Source organism: Rhopalosiphum padi, chromosome 2 (assembly GCF_020882245.1).
Source record: "Rhopalosiphum padi isolate XX-2018 chromosome 2, ASM2088224v1, whole genome shotgun sequence".
NCBI classification, from domain to species: Eukaryota; Metazoa; Arthropoda; class Insecta; order Hemiptera; family Aphididae; genus Rhopalosiphum; species Rhopalosiphum padi.
The window spans coordinates 51,745,649-51,764,508 of record NC_083598.1 but is presented as its reverse complement, the minus strand read 5'-3'; the positions used below and the strand labels follow the sequence as shown (position 1 = coordinate 51,764,508).

The following is an 18,860-nucleotide window of genomic DNA, read 5'->3' as shown; positions in this document are numbered from 1 at the left end:
AATTGACTAATAATTCAAATTTAAATTAAGTCCTTGTGCGAACATCAAATTATCGGAAATTTTTATGATTTGTTGCGGACAGATTGAAAATATACGATCCATTGGGTATTTATTGTCCGTTGCATTAATACAGGTAGCCGGTAGTCACATATGTATATTATATTAAGTGGTATTTAATTATCGGACGTATCGGACTAAAGTAATGTTATAGATCTTAGATCTGAATTTAAATTTCTTTGATCTGTTTCTATATTACACTGCCAAAAGAAACAATTTTTTTTTATTATTATTAAAATTAAGTGTTCGACGATAATGATTATTAGTCTAGACTCTAGGATAACATTTACATACTATACTATGCATTTCAATACTAAACAAAACATATACTATTTACAGCTTTTTAATTTTTATCTAAGTTGACTCGTTTGAAAAATGTAAAAATATTGGTGGTGTTGTTTTTGTGGACTTCCGACTTCTTAAAGTGATGAAAGATTGTTGAGTATAAATGTGCAGTTGAGTATTTGGGATAGTAAAAGACTATTGTATACCTACTATACTATGCATTTACTAGAGCGATCCAAATAAATGCTATATACAACCATCGGACACGCCTCAACATGTGCATAATACTCGTGTAGCTCCATTTTTGTTACGTAAGTATAATATACAATAGTTATGAATGCATCAGAAAACATGGAAGTTATTAAATAAGTTTGATATTTTCTAGAATCAAAAAAATACGAAAATCTTAAAATGCTCAAACATTATTTTTCAAAAACCACAGTTTTAATAAAAACCATCTATATATCCAATATCACTACCATTTATATACATTTTAGAAAAAACAGATTTACACTTTAAAGAACAGTGTATCCCTTTAAATCATCATTATTTTTAACTCCTAAAGATAATATTTATAAATAAAAATACTGATAAAAAAAAATTATTTTTAGTTGTAAAATTTGTTATCTCCAAATCTCGTTAAATGTTTATAATATTATGAACAGTTTATTTTATTTCTCACAAATTGTAAGTTTAATCACGATTTTAAAACTTAAAAAGTTAGGCAAGTGGATACCGCTCCACTGTACATTAGGAGTTGAATGGATAACTATATTATAGGTGTATTAAATTTTAATGATATATCATTTTATACAAAAAAACAATTTTGAGTGAAAACTGCCTGTCAACCTATATTACCAAGTGATATTTTTTTAATATATCTATTAATTAAGACATTTATTTTACTATTATTATTACAAGAAAAAATAAATTCATGATATAAATAGACATTATCTTAAAATAAATCAAAAATATCATTGCGAATAGTAAAATTCATAATAATATAATATACGTAAAAGTTTTAATTATAGTTTTAAAATAAAAGAAAATATTTTATAAATTTCTAACTATCTAACTACGAAATAATTTGCATTTTTTCGCAGTTTGACTTATTTCGTTAAAATTCTAACTTCAAATACAAAGAAAAATTGTTAGAACATAGTTATTAAATAGATGAATACTATATGTCCTAAAAATTTAAACTTAAAATGCTTATAAAAAATAATTTTGCTTTATGGTAGAATTTTTTTTATATAGACAGTTATAACTTATAAAAAACTTCGTATTTAATAGCTTAGGTATAAACACTATAAACATAAAAATGTCTATGTATTTTTAACTACAAAATAACTTGTATTTTTCTGGATTTTCACGAATTTTGTTAATATTCTACATTTTAATACTAATACTTATAAAATATAATACATAAAACTTATCGTGTACTCATACACGAAATAAAAATATTAAAAATAGATCATTATAATTTCAATACATTCGTTTCGCCCAGAATCTAAAATGACATTTACAATTATTTGTTATGTACCCAACATAAATTTTATAATATATTCCAACATTAATTAAAACTTCTTATGTAAAAATACATATATCAAGTTATATTATTTCGCTATTGTTTTCTTCCTATAGCTTCAAAGTTTCTTAACAATTCGCGTTGAATATTCCCCACAAAACACAAAAAAAAAATATTAAACTATTGGAAAATATTTGCGCAGATAATTATCATGGTTTTCAGTACAACTGGTACAACATAAATGCCCCATAAACGTGTCTTTAGTGTTTTACTTTAAAATTAGCTATTGCTAATAATAAATTGTGAATATCATCAACTACAAATTCAACCATACCTTATCATTTTGTGCCATTGGACAGATTTTACCTATACCTAGGTAATCTAGATTTCTATATTATGAATACTTATATAAATGATTCTATTTTCTCAAACTTTCTCAAATTAAATTGTATTAAAATGTCTGTTAAACTAATTAATTTATTCATATTTCACTTCCCAAAATTATTTCAATAAAAAAAAAAAAAAAAACAGTAACAAATACATCATATTCTCAGATAAATACACTCAAAATCTGATATATAGTTCATAAATAATAGATCTCTGTATTTAAATATTGTAAAAATGATTTTTATTTCGAAGACGAAAAAATTATTTAAGTTCAAGTATAATACCACATGAATAAATTAATCAGAGTTACATTAGTATATTATACATTACGTATTATCTATGGGCACCGGGAGGTACTTTGATATTTTTAAGATATCACAGATTTTTCGAATGCTGTAGCCCTAATGTTTCGTGAATGCGTTAATTCCGTTTTCTCTATATACCGAATCGGCAACCGCAGCAGTTGTGAATAAAAACGATAAAACCGAAAGAAGAGCAAAATAATAAATAAATCATATGATTGTTATGTAGATAGGTACAGTTCTTGTTTGCGATCTCCCATTGAATTGTTTATAATATTCCGCAGACAATGGCGCGAAATAAAGACTACGACCACTACGCCCACGCACACATACACTATACACATACATATAATAACATAATAAACATTTATCGGTTGTGCAACTCACCATATGGTTGCCGGCGGTCGTGGCCATCGCCGTCGTTGATCCCATAGACCCGACGCTGTTTTTCTTCTGAAAACCCTCGATTACCGAACTCATGTCGTGTAAGTCTGAACCGTCAGAATCCTGCAGAAACCCCGCCATCTACACCATAAAACAAAACAAACAAATTTACGTGAGACGAATAAAAAATAAAATAATACAAAAATAGTCACGGTGCCTATTTAAAGACACAAATAAGTGGCATTTCTTAAACATTTTATAGGAATGCAAAATCAAAATGTTTGGCTTTTTTCTTCGTTAATTTGGTGTAAGTTACATAAACCGTAAAGTTTCAACTATAACATTGTACATTTATAAAAAAAAACTCAATTTTGAAGTGATGTCAGTATGTACCTATTAATTAAACGCACATAGCTATACATATTATATTAAAATGTAATATCGTTGGTATCACGGTAGTTTTACATAAGACACGTAGTTAGGTAATAAACATAATAATAATATATTTTAGATATATAAGGTACATAGTACGCAGTGGTAGCTCAAGGACATTGGCATAATAATATTATTATACAATCCGTGTAAACGGATAAAATAATATAATGCATGATAATATACCCTTGGGTATACGTTTTAATGATAAGCGTCTCTGACTCTGTGTTTATTTTATAAAACTGTCATCCGCGAATTCAGTCGGATGGAAAGTCTCGTGGCATCACCAGTTTATAACATTATATATTAACTATTATTAACATACATATTGTACTACGTCTATAATTCTATATATCCATTAAACATTATTGCATTAAGAACTATAATTGCACTAACTTGTTATCCAAAGCATCACTATATGTTAGAATTTTTTATACACAAATATATTATACAGAAAACATCAATAGGTAAACTAAAATCAATAAAATTTATATGATATATATTTAAACGATATCAACTTTAATCACAAATATAATTTATTTATAATTCAAAAATACAATCTGGCTTTGGTAAAATAAACTACTTAAATAGCTGTATTAATTTATGTATTAAATTTGGTATTAGTATTAAAAAATTTTTGAATTTCAGATTGTATAAGGATTTTGTCAAATACAAGTAATGTACTGATATAGAATGAATTGAGCAATAATTATTATAGGTATATAACATTTTGTTTTAATATTTACTATGTATAATTTAGCAATATGGTTAAGAATTCACCATAGTTCTTAATTTTTAAAATTATTTATTGTATTATATTTATATATTAATTACTTTATTATTATTTAGTAAAAAAATATTTACATTAGAAATCTTGTCTCCAACTTCACCCCGTTTATGGACTATGTGGGCAAATTATTTCTTTAGTCTATTTGTATATAATTAATTATATAAATATGTGAAATAAAAAATATATAATAAGTAGTATTTATATTTCATTATTTCTATGTTCTGTCTAATAAAAATATTAAAAAATCAGTTCTATTTCCAGGAAAAAAACGTACGAAATTACGAATGTTATAAAATTTAATAGTAAGTTTATTATTAATATATGATGTAATATAGCTTAGACTTTATTATTATATATTTTTATTTTTTTAAAAAATTGTTTGCTGGCGGAAATAGAATTTTGATGTATCACAAAATCGAGTCAAATTGTTTTTTCGCATTAATAGATTCTTGACGCTACATAAATTCTAAATAATATATACAAAATATTATTGACCCTATGCCAATATATATATATATATATATATTATATTTCCGTATTGGTATACATTTGTTATGAATATACTCAATGATATTATTTAGGTATTCTTTTAATTAATCAAAATTAGTGGTACTAATGGTAGCCCAGACTTCAGATACTATATAATATATTATATTGTTCCTTTCTCATGTTTTAATATAAGTATTATAAGTATAATATAAGTAACAGATAATTCTGAATTGACGAAGGTATAGTAAAGAAAATACGTAAGTACTTACTATTATAATATACTCGTATAATATTTAAACACGTTATAATATATTATTATCGTACATTAAAAAAAAAAACTGTGTTTCAATATAATATTTATCATTTGTATCCAAATAAAACGTCGTCTGTCATTCATACCGGATCAAATCGCGCGATCAAAAACTAAGTAAAATCGCAACACGCGGAAACGAATGATCGTGAATAACGAACTATCGGCTACGTATAACAATAACGACTATTATTATGCCACACCGAAAACTTGTTCACCGTCCCCGCCGTCGTCTTTGCGTGTAGTATTATACTCAGCTTTTCTATTTCGTCGAGCGCATTCGCCGATTTTGATGCGTTTGTACAAGGTCGTGGATGTATATCCACGTTTTCGGGCCGGTTTAAATATAAACGAAATCCGTAGGTGGTAGAGGCGTCATCATACTATATAGTATAAATTATAAATATGTTTATTTCTGTTATAATATTTCTCATATATGTATACTATTCTGTACACATATTATATATTTTATTTTATTGTTTAGAAGTTTTCACGAAGCATTATCAACATTATAAACCACTTGTGATGAGAGAGGGCACGTGTCGAACGCCGCGACGGACCAAAGGCATTTCCTGAGTTTACGATGGGCGGCATCCTCGTTAGACGGTAAAATAATATAATATATATGTATTATATTAGTATGATATAATACGTGCATTGTGTGTACGACGACGAATGGCGCCCACTTTCAGCGACCAAAAACGCAATCTTCTCTGTCGTTGATGACGACGACGACGACGCTGCCGTACCCATTTATTTTACTCTACACTCGTGTAGCGGCGGAAGGTCAAATCATTAAACGCGTTTCGTACGAGACGCCTACGCGATACAAGCAGCTTATAACGAGTTTATACGGCGAGTCCATCCGGAGTGGCCCGGAGACGTTGTATTACTAAAATAATAAAAATATATTATTGTAGGTACCTATGCTGTCTTAGGATTTTCGTGTAATTTCCGCGTATTCTACAGTCATTCAAAATGTTAAATGGCGTGCATATATAATGTAAATATTCAATTGCGGTTACTATGACGTGTAGCCACTATGTGTAATACGTGTTCTCTATTTGCTCACGGTTCGAGGGTAATGCATTTATGAATCCTTTTCTATATGGGTATACTGAGTCGACCCAAAACCGCGAGTTTTTTCTGGAGATGATCGAGAGCGGTTGTCCCGATTTGCGCATAATTTTGTTACGAAAACATGCGGATTCATCGTTTATAGCCGGTTTTTGGCAGTAAAGTCGTTTTTTGGACGCAGACAGAATGTACACATCACGCAATAATAATAATAATATGTGAAATGAAAAACACAGTAAAAGAGTAAAAGTCAACGACAAACAAACGAATCGCATAGTTAAGTCTACAACTGGCAGAAATTATCATAGTGTATATTATGAACGTGAACAAAATTATCTACCCTGTCAAACTACTATTAAAAATTCATTAAACTACATATTATACTTTGTCAAAAATGTGTTGAAACATATACAGTTTAGGAAATCGTGATCTCTGTATATATATATATATATATATATCAGTATCGCACGTGCGACATAAAAATTATGTCATATTCTATTTTCAAAGTAGTAAGTACCGAACGATCTAGTGACGTGTCAAGAATTCTGAAAACAGGTTATCTAATTGTCGTAAGCAAGTCTCCTTAAGATTGATTTTTTCATATTAAGATTTCCCAAAATCGAATGTAACAATTTCTTCGTTTTCAGAACTTTTAATTAGTTTTAGTGAATGGTGAGATATCAGAGGAAATCAAAAATTTTAAATCTATATCGCATCACTAGATTGTTCGGTAGTTTTGAAATATAATACGAATCATTTTTTATATTGACTCACAGAGACAGCAGGTAACTACTTCCGATCCCCCTGAGTTTGAATTATTATGATACCGAACGTGTATATTTTTGTTTGTGTTCCACTTCTCTAGCTCCATAAATTTAACACGTATATGCTTCCAATCGAATTCGATCACAGACAAACTATAACGCACGTTTTACGGTCAATACCACAACGTCATGATTACAAATTATAATTAAATTATTATTATCATTATTAAGAAACAAACGAAATACTTATTGAATAAAGAAGAAAAGCAGCTTTAATATTATGTTCGCAATGTATCTAATTTTTTAATACTTAACGATATACTATGATTTGTGTTTTGTGTCGTTTTTTATAGTCTTATAGATTATACTTTTTAATTGATTGGCCCTATTCATCCAATTTCAATCTAATTTTCGTGCTAATTTCTTATGACTATGAAATGTATAATTATTTTTCTAAAAATAAAAACTACGATATTAATTTTGTATCGTATTCTTAAATAAATCATTACGATGATAGTATTTTATTTGTTCTTATTTTTTTAAGATGCTTAAAAATATAGTATATTATTATGCTAAATCTGGTCCGGCTTGCACATACGTGTTATACGCAAATACGTGATCATCGCATCAGTAAAATATAGTACCTACAAACTGCTTTAACACTTAGGAAACAAAAAATGACCATCATATACGTCATTAAATAATGCGGTGATATTGATTTCGAGTCGAGTGTATATTATACAAATCACGAAATTTTATATTTTAAACTTTGAATTTATAGTTATAACATTATAATGCATTTCATGGTGAAATTCGTCAAGAATTTACACTTACTTTTTAAGAACGCCTACGCACACTAATTGATGTTTTTGCAAGACGAAGTTGGTCTATAAATATTACATTTTGCTAGGAAAATGTTACAACCTGCTCCACCACCACGACAATTTTTTATTACTATTAGTATAATATTTTATAATACATTATTATTTATGTTTTATGCTAGTACATTATCCGTCCGCAAATAAAGATCTAGTAATTGTACTTATAAACAATGAATCGAAAAAAAACAATAATAGCATTGTACTTGTTTAGTCGATATTATTTTAAATTTTTAAAGGACAAAAATATGTTTAAATTCCTCATTGAAACATTTTACAGTCTCAAAAAAAAAACAAAAATGATCGAGTATAGAATCCTCCGATGGACTGACAGTCTGTCATTTAAATACAAGTTTAAAAAAGAAAAATAGTTTATTTTTAGTATTCGATTACTATAAATATGTTTTGTGGAAATATTGGCAGACAGGTTTATTTACACGACAGACAACTATGTACCTGCAATATGACAATTTAGATAATCTTGGAAGAATATAATATGAACTATTAAGCCTTCTTCTTTGATCTCTTATTGTCGTCATAAGCTTTAAAATCCTGAGTAAGGAAATTAAAAAGTTAAGTTGAGTAATTTGCGTGACATCGAGGAAGTTGATAATTAATTATAATCTTACAATCGCAATAATCTTTGCATTCCTAAACACCTTCGCTGATTTTATATATGTTATCGACCCACTCATTAAATTAAAGATACATAATATTATATTTATATAATTTATAATTATTTTTTTTTTTCATAACAAATAAACAATATTATCTTTGAATTGTTAGAGTTTAATACACACATTTTATAATAATAAAATAAATAAGTAAAACAAAATGTATTAACTGTATCAGTATCACTATAAATTATTTGTATATTTATACGGGTTTTACGCCCGAGAAGGTATTTTTGTTTATGTATTCGATAGATTAATTTTATTAGACGTGATCAAAGGTTTAAAATCAACTCAATATCATATTATAAATCTGATAAATATAAGAGCATAGTAAAGACGTCATAATATAAACTTGACAAAACGAAATAAAAACATACCTACACAAACATAAAATATTATTTGAATTAAATTTCTCTACTAATATATATTTGTCTTTTACTTCACTTTACTATAATAACAATTTATAACAAAAAAAAAAAAAAAAAAACATAATCACATCAAAATAAATAAATGTAATAAATTAATAATTCTACATTATAATATCAAAATAAGTCAATGTGGATATAAAATACACAAATACATATACCTAGAAATTCGTCACTTTTTCGATAAAGTGGTTCGAAGAAATTTCAATTTTAGAATCCTCTCAAGGTCTCGGACGTATAAATATATGCAAGGTGTGACTTAATATTGTATATATTATAATAAGTATAACTCTAGAACACGCGCTTACGACAATATTCACGCCAGTTTTCATTCTTATATAATATGATAAAATACATTACGATACTCCTGAATATTCAAATTTCTTGGATATGCACCTAACAGGTCGATATTAATTTGTCATCCGGTAAAGTAAGTGTATTCTGAAAATATGTAATTTTAGTCGATTATACAGCAGTCTGCAGTCACGTGAATCACCGTGCGTTTATAGGATCGTGATATTATGACATTTCCTGCAGACGGTTTCCTCTGGAACCACTCCGAAAACGACTTAAACCACACTTGTGTCAACTTATTGAGTTTGACCATAATTTTATATTTTCATTTAACATGCGCCTGCGGGTGGCCGGATGCACATGACACATACAAATATAAAATTATGTAGACATCAGTGTTTTAGATCTAACTGCAGGTAAGATCTGAACCCAACATCCCCTGATTTCACTCTACATAATATTATAATAGTAGTCAATGGTCACACCAGGTACTAAGTAATTATTATAGTGAAGACTTTAAACTTATTTTTTGCATTGGATTCTCACAATATTATTAAATTATGTAGGTATACTGTATACATATTGTTATGCAATATTATTGCATAGTAATTTTATAAATGATTTTACAAATGCATTCTAATATAGATTTAATTAAATGAAAAATCCATACTACCTGTGAATGACAAAAAACATAAGTTTACATGCGGTACATAACATTGGAATAATACAATAAACTTGAATTACTCTACGCCGCCGAAAATGATTAATTATTAAGATATTTAGTCTATGCGAATTGTGCACATCTACATGTAACGCTGATCCGGGAGCGAATACGATTCACTTTTATATCATACAGCTGGTTCACACGCGTGAAATCGATCGAATCTATAATAATACGTATTTATTGCACACTCAGGTCGCGTGTAATCAAAGACGCCAATCCTTCCTACTGCACATTTATACAATATTATTATATGGTCTACTAATGTGCTTATTGTTTCATTTATTTAACTAATTTGCTTTGAATTTTATCCCGTATGCGTTTTTCCTAGTCACTTAAACATTATGTTTCAATAATATACCATACGATTTAAGTGTATTTTTTTATTACTATTTTTTTTTTTTTTTTTTGTTAGTGCAGTAAAACTGCATTTGCGGAGCTGTTCGTCAATGTCATCATTTTTTTTTTTATTATTATTATTAATTAAAATATAATATTTACCTACGTCAGTTCTAGCCCACTATATATTTCACTTATTTATGTGAAATTATGATCGTTGCGTCACTTCCGGAAATGGTTTTTATCGCGTGTGTACCGATTTTGAACTTTTTTATAAAAAAAACATCGGAAGAATCAAGAACATTTATGTACCTGCCTATTATACCTATTATATCTATTAGATAAATTATGATTATAAAATACATTTATTTCAAAAATTAGAATACTGATTGAGATGAATAAAAATGTATGCGTAAAATAAAATTTAATACTACAAAACTAAAATAGTGTGATGTACCTACATTTCCATTTAAAGTCGTTCATTATTAAAATTTCTTTAAAATCTCTACAACTTTTTTTTGCCAATTTTGTGTGATTTATATGTGTATATAATATATACACTTGTATTTTTTTTTGTGAGATTTACGACAGAAAACTTTTCATTATACGATAGTATTGCATTATCATAGCTTTAAACAGTATTATATCTATACGATCAATATGAACCATTTCGAAAAATAATCGCATATGCTAACGATTTGTTGGATAATATCGAAATAAATAATGATGTTTTTAAATAAAAGCACGTTGTAATTCTACGTCAATAAAATCGATTCCATGTAGCCATGTAGGTAAGTCAATGAATCATATTATATTATAAATACGTATGCCTATATAATAATATAAATACATATATTTACATAGCAGCTGCAGCCATAATGAATGGTCAAATTATTATGCTTAAAAATAAACATATTGACTACCTCTTATATGGCTTAAAAGTATATGATATACAATATAATTATTATTATTATTTATAATTATTTATTATAAGAATTGCTCGTTACGGTATGTCAGAAGGAAATGGTATCGTGTTTCTATTTACATATAATATTATAATATTTTATTGAGCTTAAGTTTAAAACGATTAATAATAACTATAATAATATATAATGCACTTGTCGTATAAACCTGGCATGTATGTATATATTGTATATCATATATATTAAGCATTCTCAAGCCGGTGGTCGAGATGTGGAGTGGAACTAGCGAATTAACCACAAAGACGCGTCTACTGCAAAATGCACATGCACACACACACACACACATGCGCGCGCGTAATTATATTATACACATAAATATAGCTTTTACAACCGCCCACGAAAAATTTTAGTCCGGTTTGTGTTCGTTGAGCATTGATGTATGCAGTTATATCTCAAATCGTATACGTTATATAGAGATTAGAGGTACATACATGGGGTATATATAAGGTAGATAGTTTGTACATAATGTACATGTATGTCTATATATGTATATATAAACTGTAGGACGTGTATAAAAGTATTATTTACCTAATCGAACCGATCGCTTAGGTTTTTTTTCCACTAGTTTTTCTATGCGAATAATATCGTATCATACTCGTACTTATAATATATACAGCCGAAATAGTTTTGTATACTCGCTTGGCACATACAATATATGACGACGTCTGTGTAATTATAATAACGTTTGCTGCCACAGCCAACTGTGTATATGTGTGAATATGTGTGTTTTGTTTTCTCGGAGACTTTCGTCGCCGGTCTCGTCTGCATGCACCGACCACATCCAAGTGGGGATGAGTGTATGTGCCTGCGCGGGCAATATGCCCGAAACGTCACTATAGCAGCCGCCGTCTTCGGAATCTCAAGGATTCTCATCCGATGATCATCAGGAATTTTTTCAACACTACGACAGGTATATACATACGTACGCGGCAAAAGAGGTCGTGACACATGTGCCATCGACGGTATAGAAGTGGATCAATATAGGTGGAAGTGTAATCAGCGCCAATCTTTTGCACCATATTATATTATATAAGTATATGATTGTCTTAAATATTCTTTTTTAATTTTAAAAATGTTATAACATTATTTAATATGATTACTTTTCACTGTCATAATACCTCATGGTATCTATATGTAAATAAATATATATATAAATTTAATAAATAACCTATCTCAATTGATTTTCAATAGACAACAATTATTTAAAGCAAAACATCTAAGTACGAGCACTGTGTTCGTGTTATATAATAATTTTACTTATTATTATGATTCTTAAACATCGCTGTCTGTAAAATCCAGAGTTTATGACGTAAATTGGAAAATAATTCGGTAAATTATTGGATTTGTATAAAAGGATTCGTTTAAATTTAAAAGTTCACCAAAAACTGATTGAAAACTTTATTAAAAAAATTTAAATTCTTTAAGTTTTGTTATTTTTAGTGAATTATAGAAAATTCGTTTATGGAACTATGGAAATACTACCACCAAACTAATTTCTTGGTTGAAAAAGTACTTTAAATTTTTACTGCTTTAAAAAAATTTAAATAAACATTATGCACTTGTATTGTTATATACCTCATTCGCTGTGCTCTTGGAAATTAAAATAAATGAGTGCGCAACAGCTGTTGTAAGCGTGTCGTTTACGCGAGAATTTTTTTCTTTGTCTCCACCGCCGACGCCAGGCGTGATTCATAACTTCGTAAGTAATATTATTCGAACAGAAATTTGTGATCCATTTAGATTTGTACATATTTTTACTAAATGAAACAAAATTGTCATGCGAAGTTACCTCGGAGAACATTATGTATTTATACGTTTTTATTATCTGAATAGTTCACAAGGTCGTCTGACACTCGAGACATGCGGTGTTCCGTAAGTGTAATGTAGCCGGAATAAAATTCACGGGATATCAAACGATGGAGCGGATTGTATTACAATAATGTTGCCAATCAGTTTGCAGCGATCGATCAATGCACGAACGGCTACATGTAAAAATTGCGAATTAAACGATTCTACACTCATTGAGACGTGCACGTGGAAATAACTATGTACGATGTACCTACCTACATATTATTATATCAAAAAAACAAACGTGGAGTTAAGTCACGCATTTATCTAACTAACTCATGAATGATCCAAAAACACGTCCAAACCTGTTCGTGGGCAAATTCAATGAAATCCGAATAAATTAAGGACAATGCAATACACTTGAAACACATACTATCAGAGTGAAAGGTTATCGAACCATTCAAAATCATTACAGACAGCGGTCAACAATTAGTACCTATTGGTAAATAGATATGTACATATATGTATCAGAATTCAAGCACACAACTAATTACTTAAATCCGTTTGGCTGGTTAAAAATTCTGCGTCGGTAATTTGTCTTTATTATTTTGTCTTACTTAACATTTAAATAACTGTAAAAAAAGACACATCAACGAAAAATAATAATTAATACCTAAAATATTTGTCATGCACCGAAGTAATTTTGAAAATCAACTGTCTTAGCTGTTTAAGATTAAAATTGTAACATTTTAATGCAAAATTTTATGGTTTAGCAAATTCGTAATGTCTCGTAACACAATAATACCGTTATATTACATGCTTAAAACATTGCAATATTTTAAAATGGGAACCATGATTGATATTATTTAAAAAAAATAATAATAACGTTTATTTTTTTATGGATCAAATGTGTTAATTTTTATTGTAAAAAATGTAATATTTTGGAATAAAAATCATGATTGTGCACCAACCTTTTTGTTCCCGAACAATCTGGGACGGATGAGTGGTGGCTGCGACGGCATGCCCGTGGTGGCTTGAGGCGTTCCGAAAGTATGAGTTTTCGCATACATGTACGCGTATATGACGGATGCGACACGCGTTAATTCGGTAATCAACGTCTTTGATAATGAAAGGGGGGGAGGGCAAAAAACTTCAGTCGAAGATGAAAATCACCTAACTGACTTTTTATTTGTTTCACCTCTAATTTAAGACGAAGATTACTAATAAAAAAAAAAAAAACCGAATAGTGAGCCTAAATATTAGTCAGACGGCGAAGGAAATCGGAAGCGCTCGGCGTCAGCGACAACACTTATTAGTTATTAAGTACGACGAGCGCACACTTGACGACTACTACAAACACCGAGACCGACGCGTTTCTAAACGACTACGACATGATGACTGCCGGCCGACCGTTTTTATACGCGTCATTAGTCCGGCGTGGCGGTGGCTGCTTGTACCACGCGCACGCGCATTAACAGCGCCGCACAGTCTCGCGATTATATTACTATTTGTATTATTATAATTTGAGATATTGGCATATCTTATATTATATTATAATATTTATTAAAAATTACATTTAAAGATACAGATATTGTATCATATCATGATTATACAACTTTCTTTACCACAACAATAGCCACAAGCGTACGGCCCGGAAATAGGGTGGGCGACCATTAAATGGCGCTCAATATTAATTTAGATAAATTTCCTATCGCCCATTTGACATTAATTTCAATTAATTTCTACTTTTTTTCTCGGTCTTGACGGTCAATGGCGTTCTAATACGACAACCCGACAAATTTAAACTGGGCGCGTGACTACCTTTTTTTATTGTAAACTCAGCCATAACATTTTAGGCAATAAAATAGGTTTATTATTGTTAACTCAGCCCTATAATATTTTGAATGATACAATATAATAAGCACAATATAATTTAATTATATTTAATTCAAGTTGCAATTCAACTCACTCCAATATATTATACGTAATTACAAAATTAAAATAATTACATACAGAAACGTATATTAAAATTAACAGGTTTAAACGGACCATTTCAATTTCATAAGATGCATTTTATTCTTTACTGGATCAATATTTTATATTTTATAAAATCTATAGTCTCTTCACTTTATTTTCTATAATCTCGATTATTTGATCTCTTGAAATAACTCCTTTTTTACATAAAAAGTGTACATATTATCTTTTAATAACTTATCGCTAGAAAAACGAAATGAGTGTATTACATTATTTTCGATTCTTTGATCTCCATTTAATGCTTTACATCCTAAACCACTATTGAATCTATAATATCGGGTAAACTTCTAAAATAATAAATAATTGTATTTATTATTTTAAATAACAAGATGACGAACAATAAATGTTGGTAACATATTTATCAATAGACAACTTACTTCTTACCTATCTCTTTAAAATTTGAAAAATGAATACTCAATTTTATTGAGCTCAGTTCAATTTATTGATTTATCATTAATTTCAAATGCAAATTAATAAAACAGTTCATAACGCTAAATTGAAAGAAATATAGATTAAATATAATCAGGTAAGATACATACATTATAATATGATTTAAATTAGATACGAATATATTATTAACCCTCAACGTTCAATATCCTATGAATGTTAAGTATTTTGTTCATTATTTTAGTTTTGTTTTATATTTAGTTTTATAAAAAAAATGGATGAATATGTATTTAGTTTAAAAATAAATCAATATATTTTTTAGTATAATTATGTAATTCAACATTTCAATCGAGATTTTTATTCTACATAAAGTCACTTTCCACTTCTTTGAACTGTTTCAATATTTTTAAATAAAAATGTTTAACCTGAGCAACGACATAATTAATAATTTTCAAAGGTTTAAACTGTGGAAAAAATCGGATATTATCGACGTGTATGCTTCATGTAGATATTATATTATAATTAACTTGAGTATATCAGGTTTCCATATAGTATGAAATTTGACTTAATTTCTATTGTGGTTTATATTGGCACATCGTACATGTTGTGTATTCTCATTTGTCACACAGTTTCAAGAGAAGTGAAGACATCAAATCACTATCAAACCAAATATCTTTAGTTTAGTTTTAAAAATAATTTAAAATAATCAGATGTTTGTTATTACTGTTATTAGTTATTCTAAATGTATTAAAATAAATCAAAGGATGAATAGTGTCTTTCATAGTACAATCCCACTCAAACATTACTAAAGAATATTAATCAATTTTAAATAAAAACTAAATTCACCAAAAAAATTACTTATTGTAGGAGCATAGTAAAACATACAAACAGTAATTATACGTTTATAAAAAATTAGTTATTGTTTCGGTACTTATGCAATACTTTTAATATTTATTAGCAATTTAGTATTCTTATATTTATTTTATTTCCAAATAGCTAAATACGCGCAGAGGCAGGTTGTGATTATTTAATTAGTGTTTACGTTTTAACATTATTCATTCAATACTTGATAATCTAAAAAAATTATAGTGTAATAGGTAATTTATCATACAGTTTAAACTGTTGAAAGTATCAAATATAATCTACTTTTTTAATACTTAACTACTTAAATATTGAGTTTTTTACACAACATAGTAAATCTAAAATCACTAATTCATTTTTATAAATATACCAATAGGAGCAAACACAAATACTATTGAGTGTTTATGGTCCATCAAACAGCCAACTGTTACCAATTCATTTTATTAAAATCTTATTAAAAGATTTTTACAAAATAAAGATGATTTTGTTATATTTTTCTTAGAAAAATGTATAAAAAATGTATGTTAACTGAAATTTGTTTATTATAATGAGTATACCTAATATATTAAACTAGTTAAATAATACTTTTTATTCTATATTTCTATGTGATAATCTCGTAATCTCCTCGCTATAAATTGTATGAAAAAGCCAATCATATAATTTTATCAATTATGCGTTTACGAAATAAAATGTTTCAATAAAATTACACTATTAATGAAGGAATAAAAAAAAATAATAAAACACATGGTAGATCACAAATCGACATCGGTAGATATTTTTTACACATGATATATATTGTATAACGTACCTATATTTAACGAACATCAGCTTTTCAATAATGGAAACTTAGGATTCCTTCATAAGACATTTTAATATTGAAAACAACTGACTTCTAAATAACAAAAATAAATTCGCATAGAATATTCGAATCAACAATTTGTTGAACATTATTTCACAGCTGTATCAAATAAAAAATTGCATTGCTGAGAAAAAAATGTATCTAGAAAAATTTGCTTTCGATAATTGTTTTTAACATCCTTATGTTTTATTTTCCAATGTCTATCCAGTATTATGACTTATATGTTTGTTAAACAACGAACTTGGTTTTTCTGTACATATACACATGTTTGAGAAAATATGGAATGGCACATTTTTGTAGAAACGTGGTTCTAGATACCTAGATAATAGATATACCTACATGCTTTAGCACATCGCAGTCTATAAAAATGAATGATATTAAATTTATAACACAACATTTATAATGCGCTCAGTGCAATTATTATGAGACTTATTAATGCGTTTATAATACTATTTGACTTTGTTTGGTTTGCATAATAAAATTGTATATATAAACTAAATTTTTGTTGCATAATATCAAAACACAAAGTTATTGATGCTATGATTAAAATAGTTATAACTTATAGAAATTCAGGTTTATAATTTCATAATTGTATACAATTCTTAAAAATAAACTTAATAAACTACGTATGTACAATAAGTACTTAAATTCTTTAGTTTTCTGATTTCATTAAAAAATTCTAGTATTGTCAGGTATTTATAAGTATAAAAGAGTTATAAACATAAAAAGTCCATGGAAATAAAGTCGTCTGTATATTTACACATTTTATATATTATACCACTATACCTGGGGTTGATTAAATTACTTTGTTTCAAACTTTCAATATTAAATAAAATATATATATAAATCAAGGAAGTGAGAAAGTTGTCTTTAAACGATATTTTACACGCCTATAAAATTACCTAAAGTTTGTCAATGAATAAATTTTAAATGTTTCATTTTTAAATAATGATATATCTACTACCCAAATATACATTAATAATTTTACTGAAATGGATATAATAAATGCATGATGCATGTCGAGCAAATATTCATGATTGCAATAAATCACATAATATCTATAGGTAGTCTATACCTACATGAAGCGTGAACTTCAAAAATCCTTATTATGCATTTATGCATCTTAACTATTATTGAGACTATAAAAAACAATTGTCTCATCTCGTCTCAGTCAGTTCAGTAATACCATTGATTATAAATACCTATAAGTATTTTAATTAATGGTATTTCATTTATCAAAGGTCTTCAACCCGCGAGAAACGTACTATTTATTTGCGGTTATCACTTCGGTCAATCTATAAACAACCATAAAATTACTGTTTTCTTATTTTTGACATAAAGTAACTTTTTATCTTTGTTTAAATGGTTACTAATTAATGATAAGGGTTTACACTATGATATGGAACTATAAGGGAATTCAAACTTTTTCAAACGTTAACGATTTGAAATGATGTATAATATAGGTACATCTTGTACTGCGAAATTGATTAGATGATCTGTATTGTTTTATATCTTAGTTGTCTTCATAAAAATTCACATTGGAAAAATTATACTATGCCCATAAACCACTATATAATGTTTAAGTTAACATTTTAATTTAACATTATAAAAATTAAAATTAACATGAACGGTGATTGTTTTTTGTAATATAATAATAAATTAAGCATTCAAAATCAAATAATTACAAATGATAAATCAAAACAAAAATTGGCTGACAAAAAAAAAAAATTACTTCGACAAATTGTTGAACCAAATAAAAATCACATTCCCAGAAATGTATTTACAATTCTTAGTTTTAACTATTCAGAGATA

General features: G+C 27.8%; 1 protein-coding gene across 4 annotated transcripts in view; it reads right to left on the bottom strand.

Moving 5' to 3' along the window:
• LOC132919887 (NAD(+) hydrolase sarm1-like) overlaps positions 1 to 14,306 on the bottom strand; it is a 35,331-nt gene extending 21,025 nt beyond the window's left edge. For 3 of the 4 annotated variants that reach the window (XM_060981797.1, XM_060981799.1, XM_060981800.1), the window contains exons 1-2: positions 13,879 to 14,306; positions 2,947 to 3,084 (exon numbers count right to left, since the gene is read on the bottom strand). In XM_060981797.1, coding sequence (XP_060837780.1) covers positions 2,947 to 3,084; positions 13,879 to 13,977 — 237 coding nt within the window. In that variant the 5' untranslated portion in view covers positions 13,978 to 14,306. Of the gene's footprint in view, positions 1 to 2,946; positions 3,085 to 4,923; positions 5,150 to 13,878 lie in introns of those variants that run through there. The other variant, XM_060981798.1, reaches the window with a different exon arrangement.
• Positions 14,307 to 18,860: the final 4,554 nt, after the last annotated feature.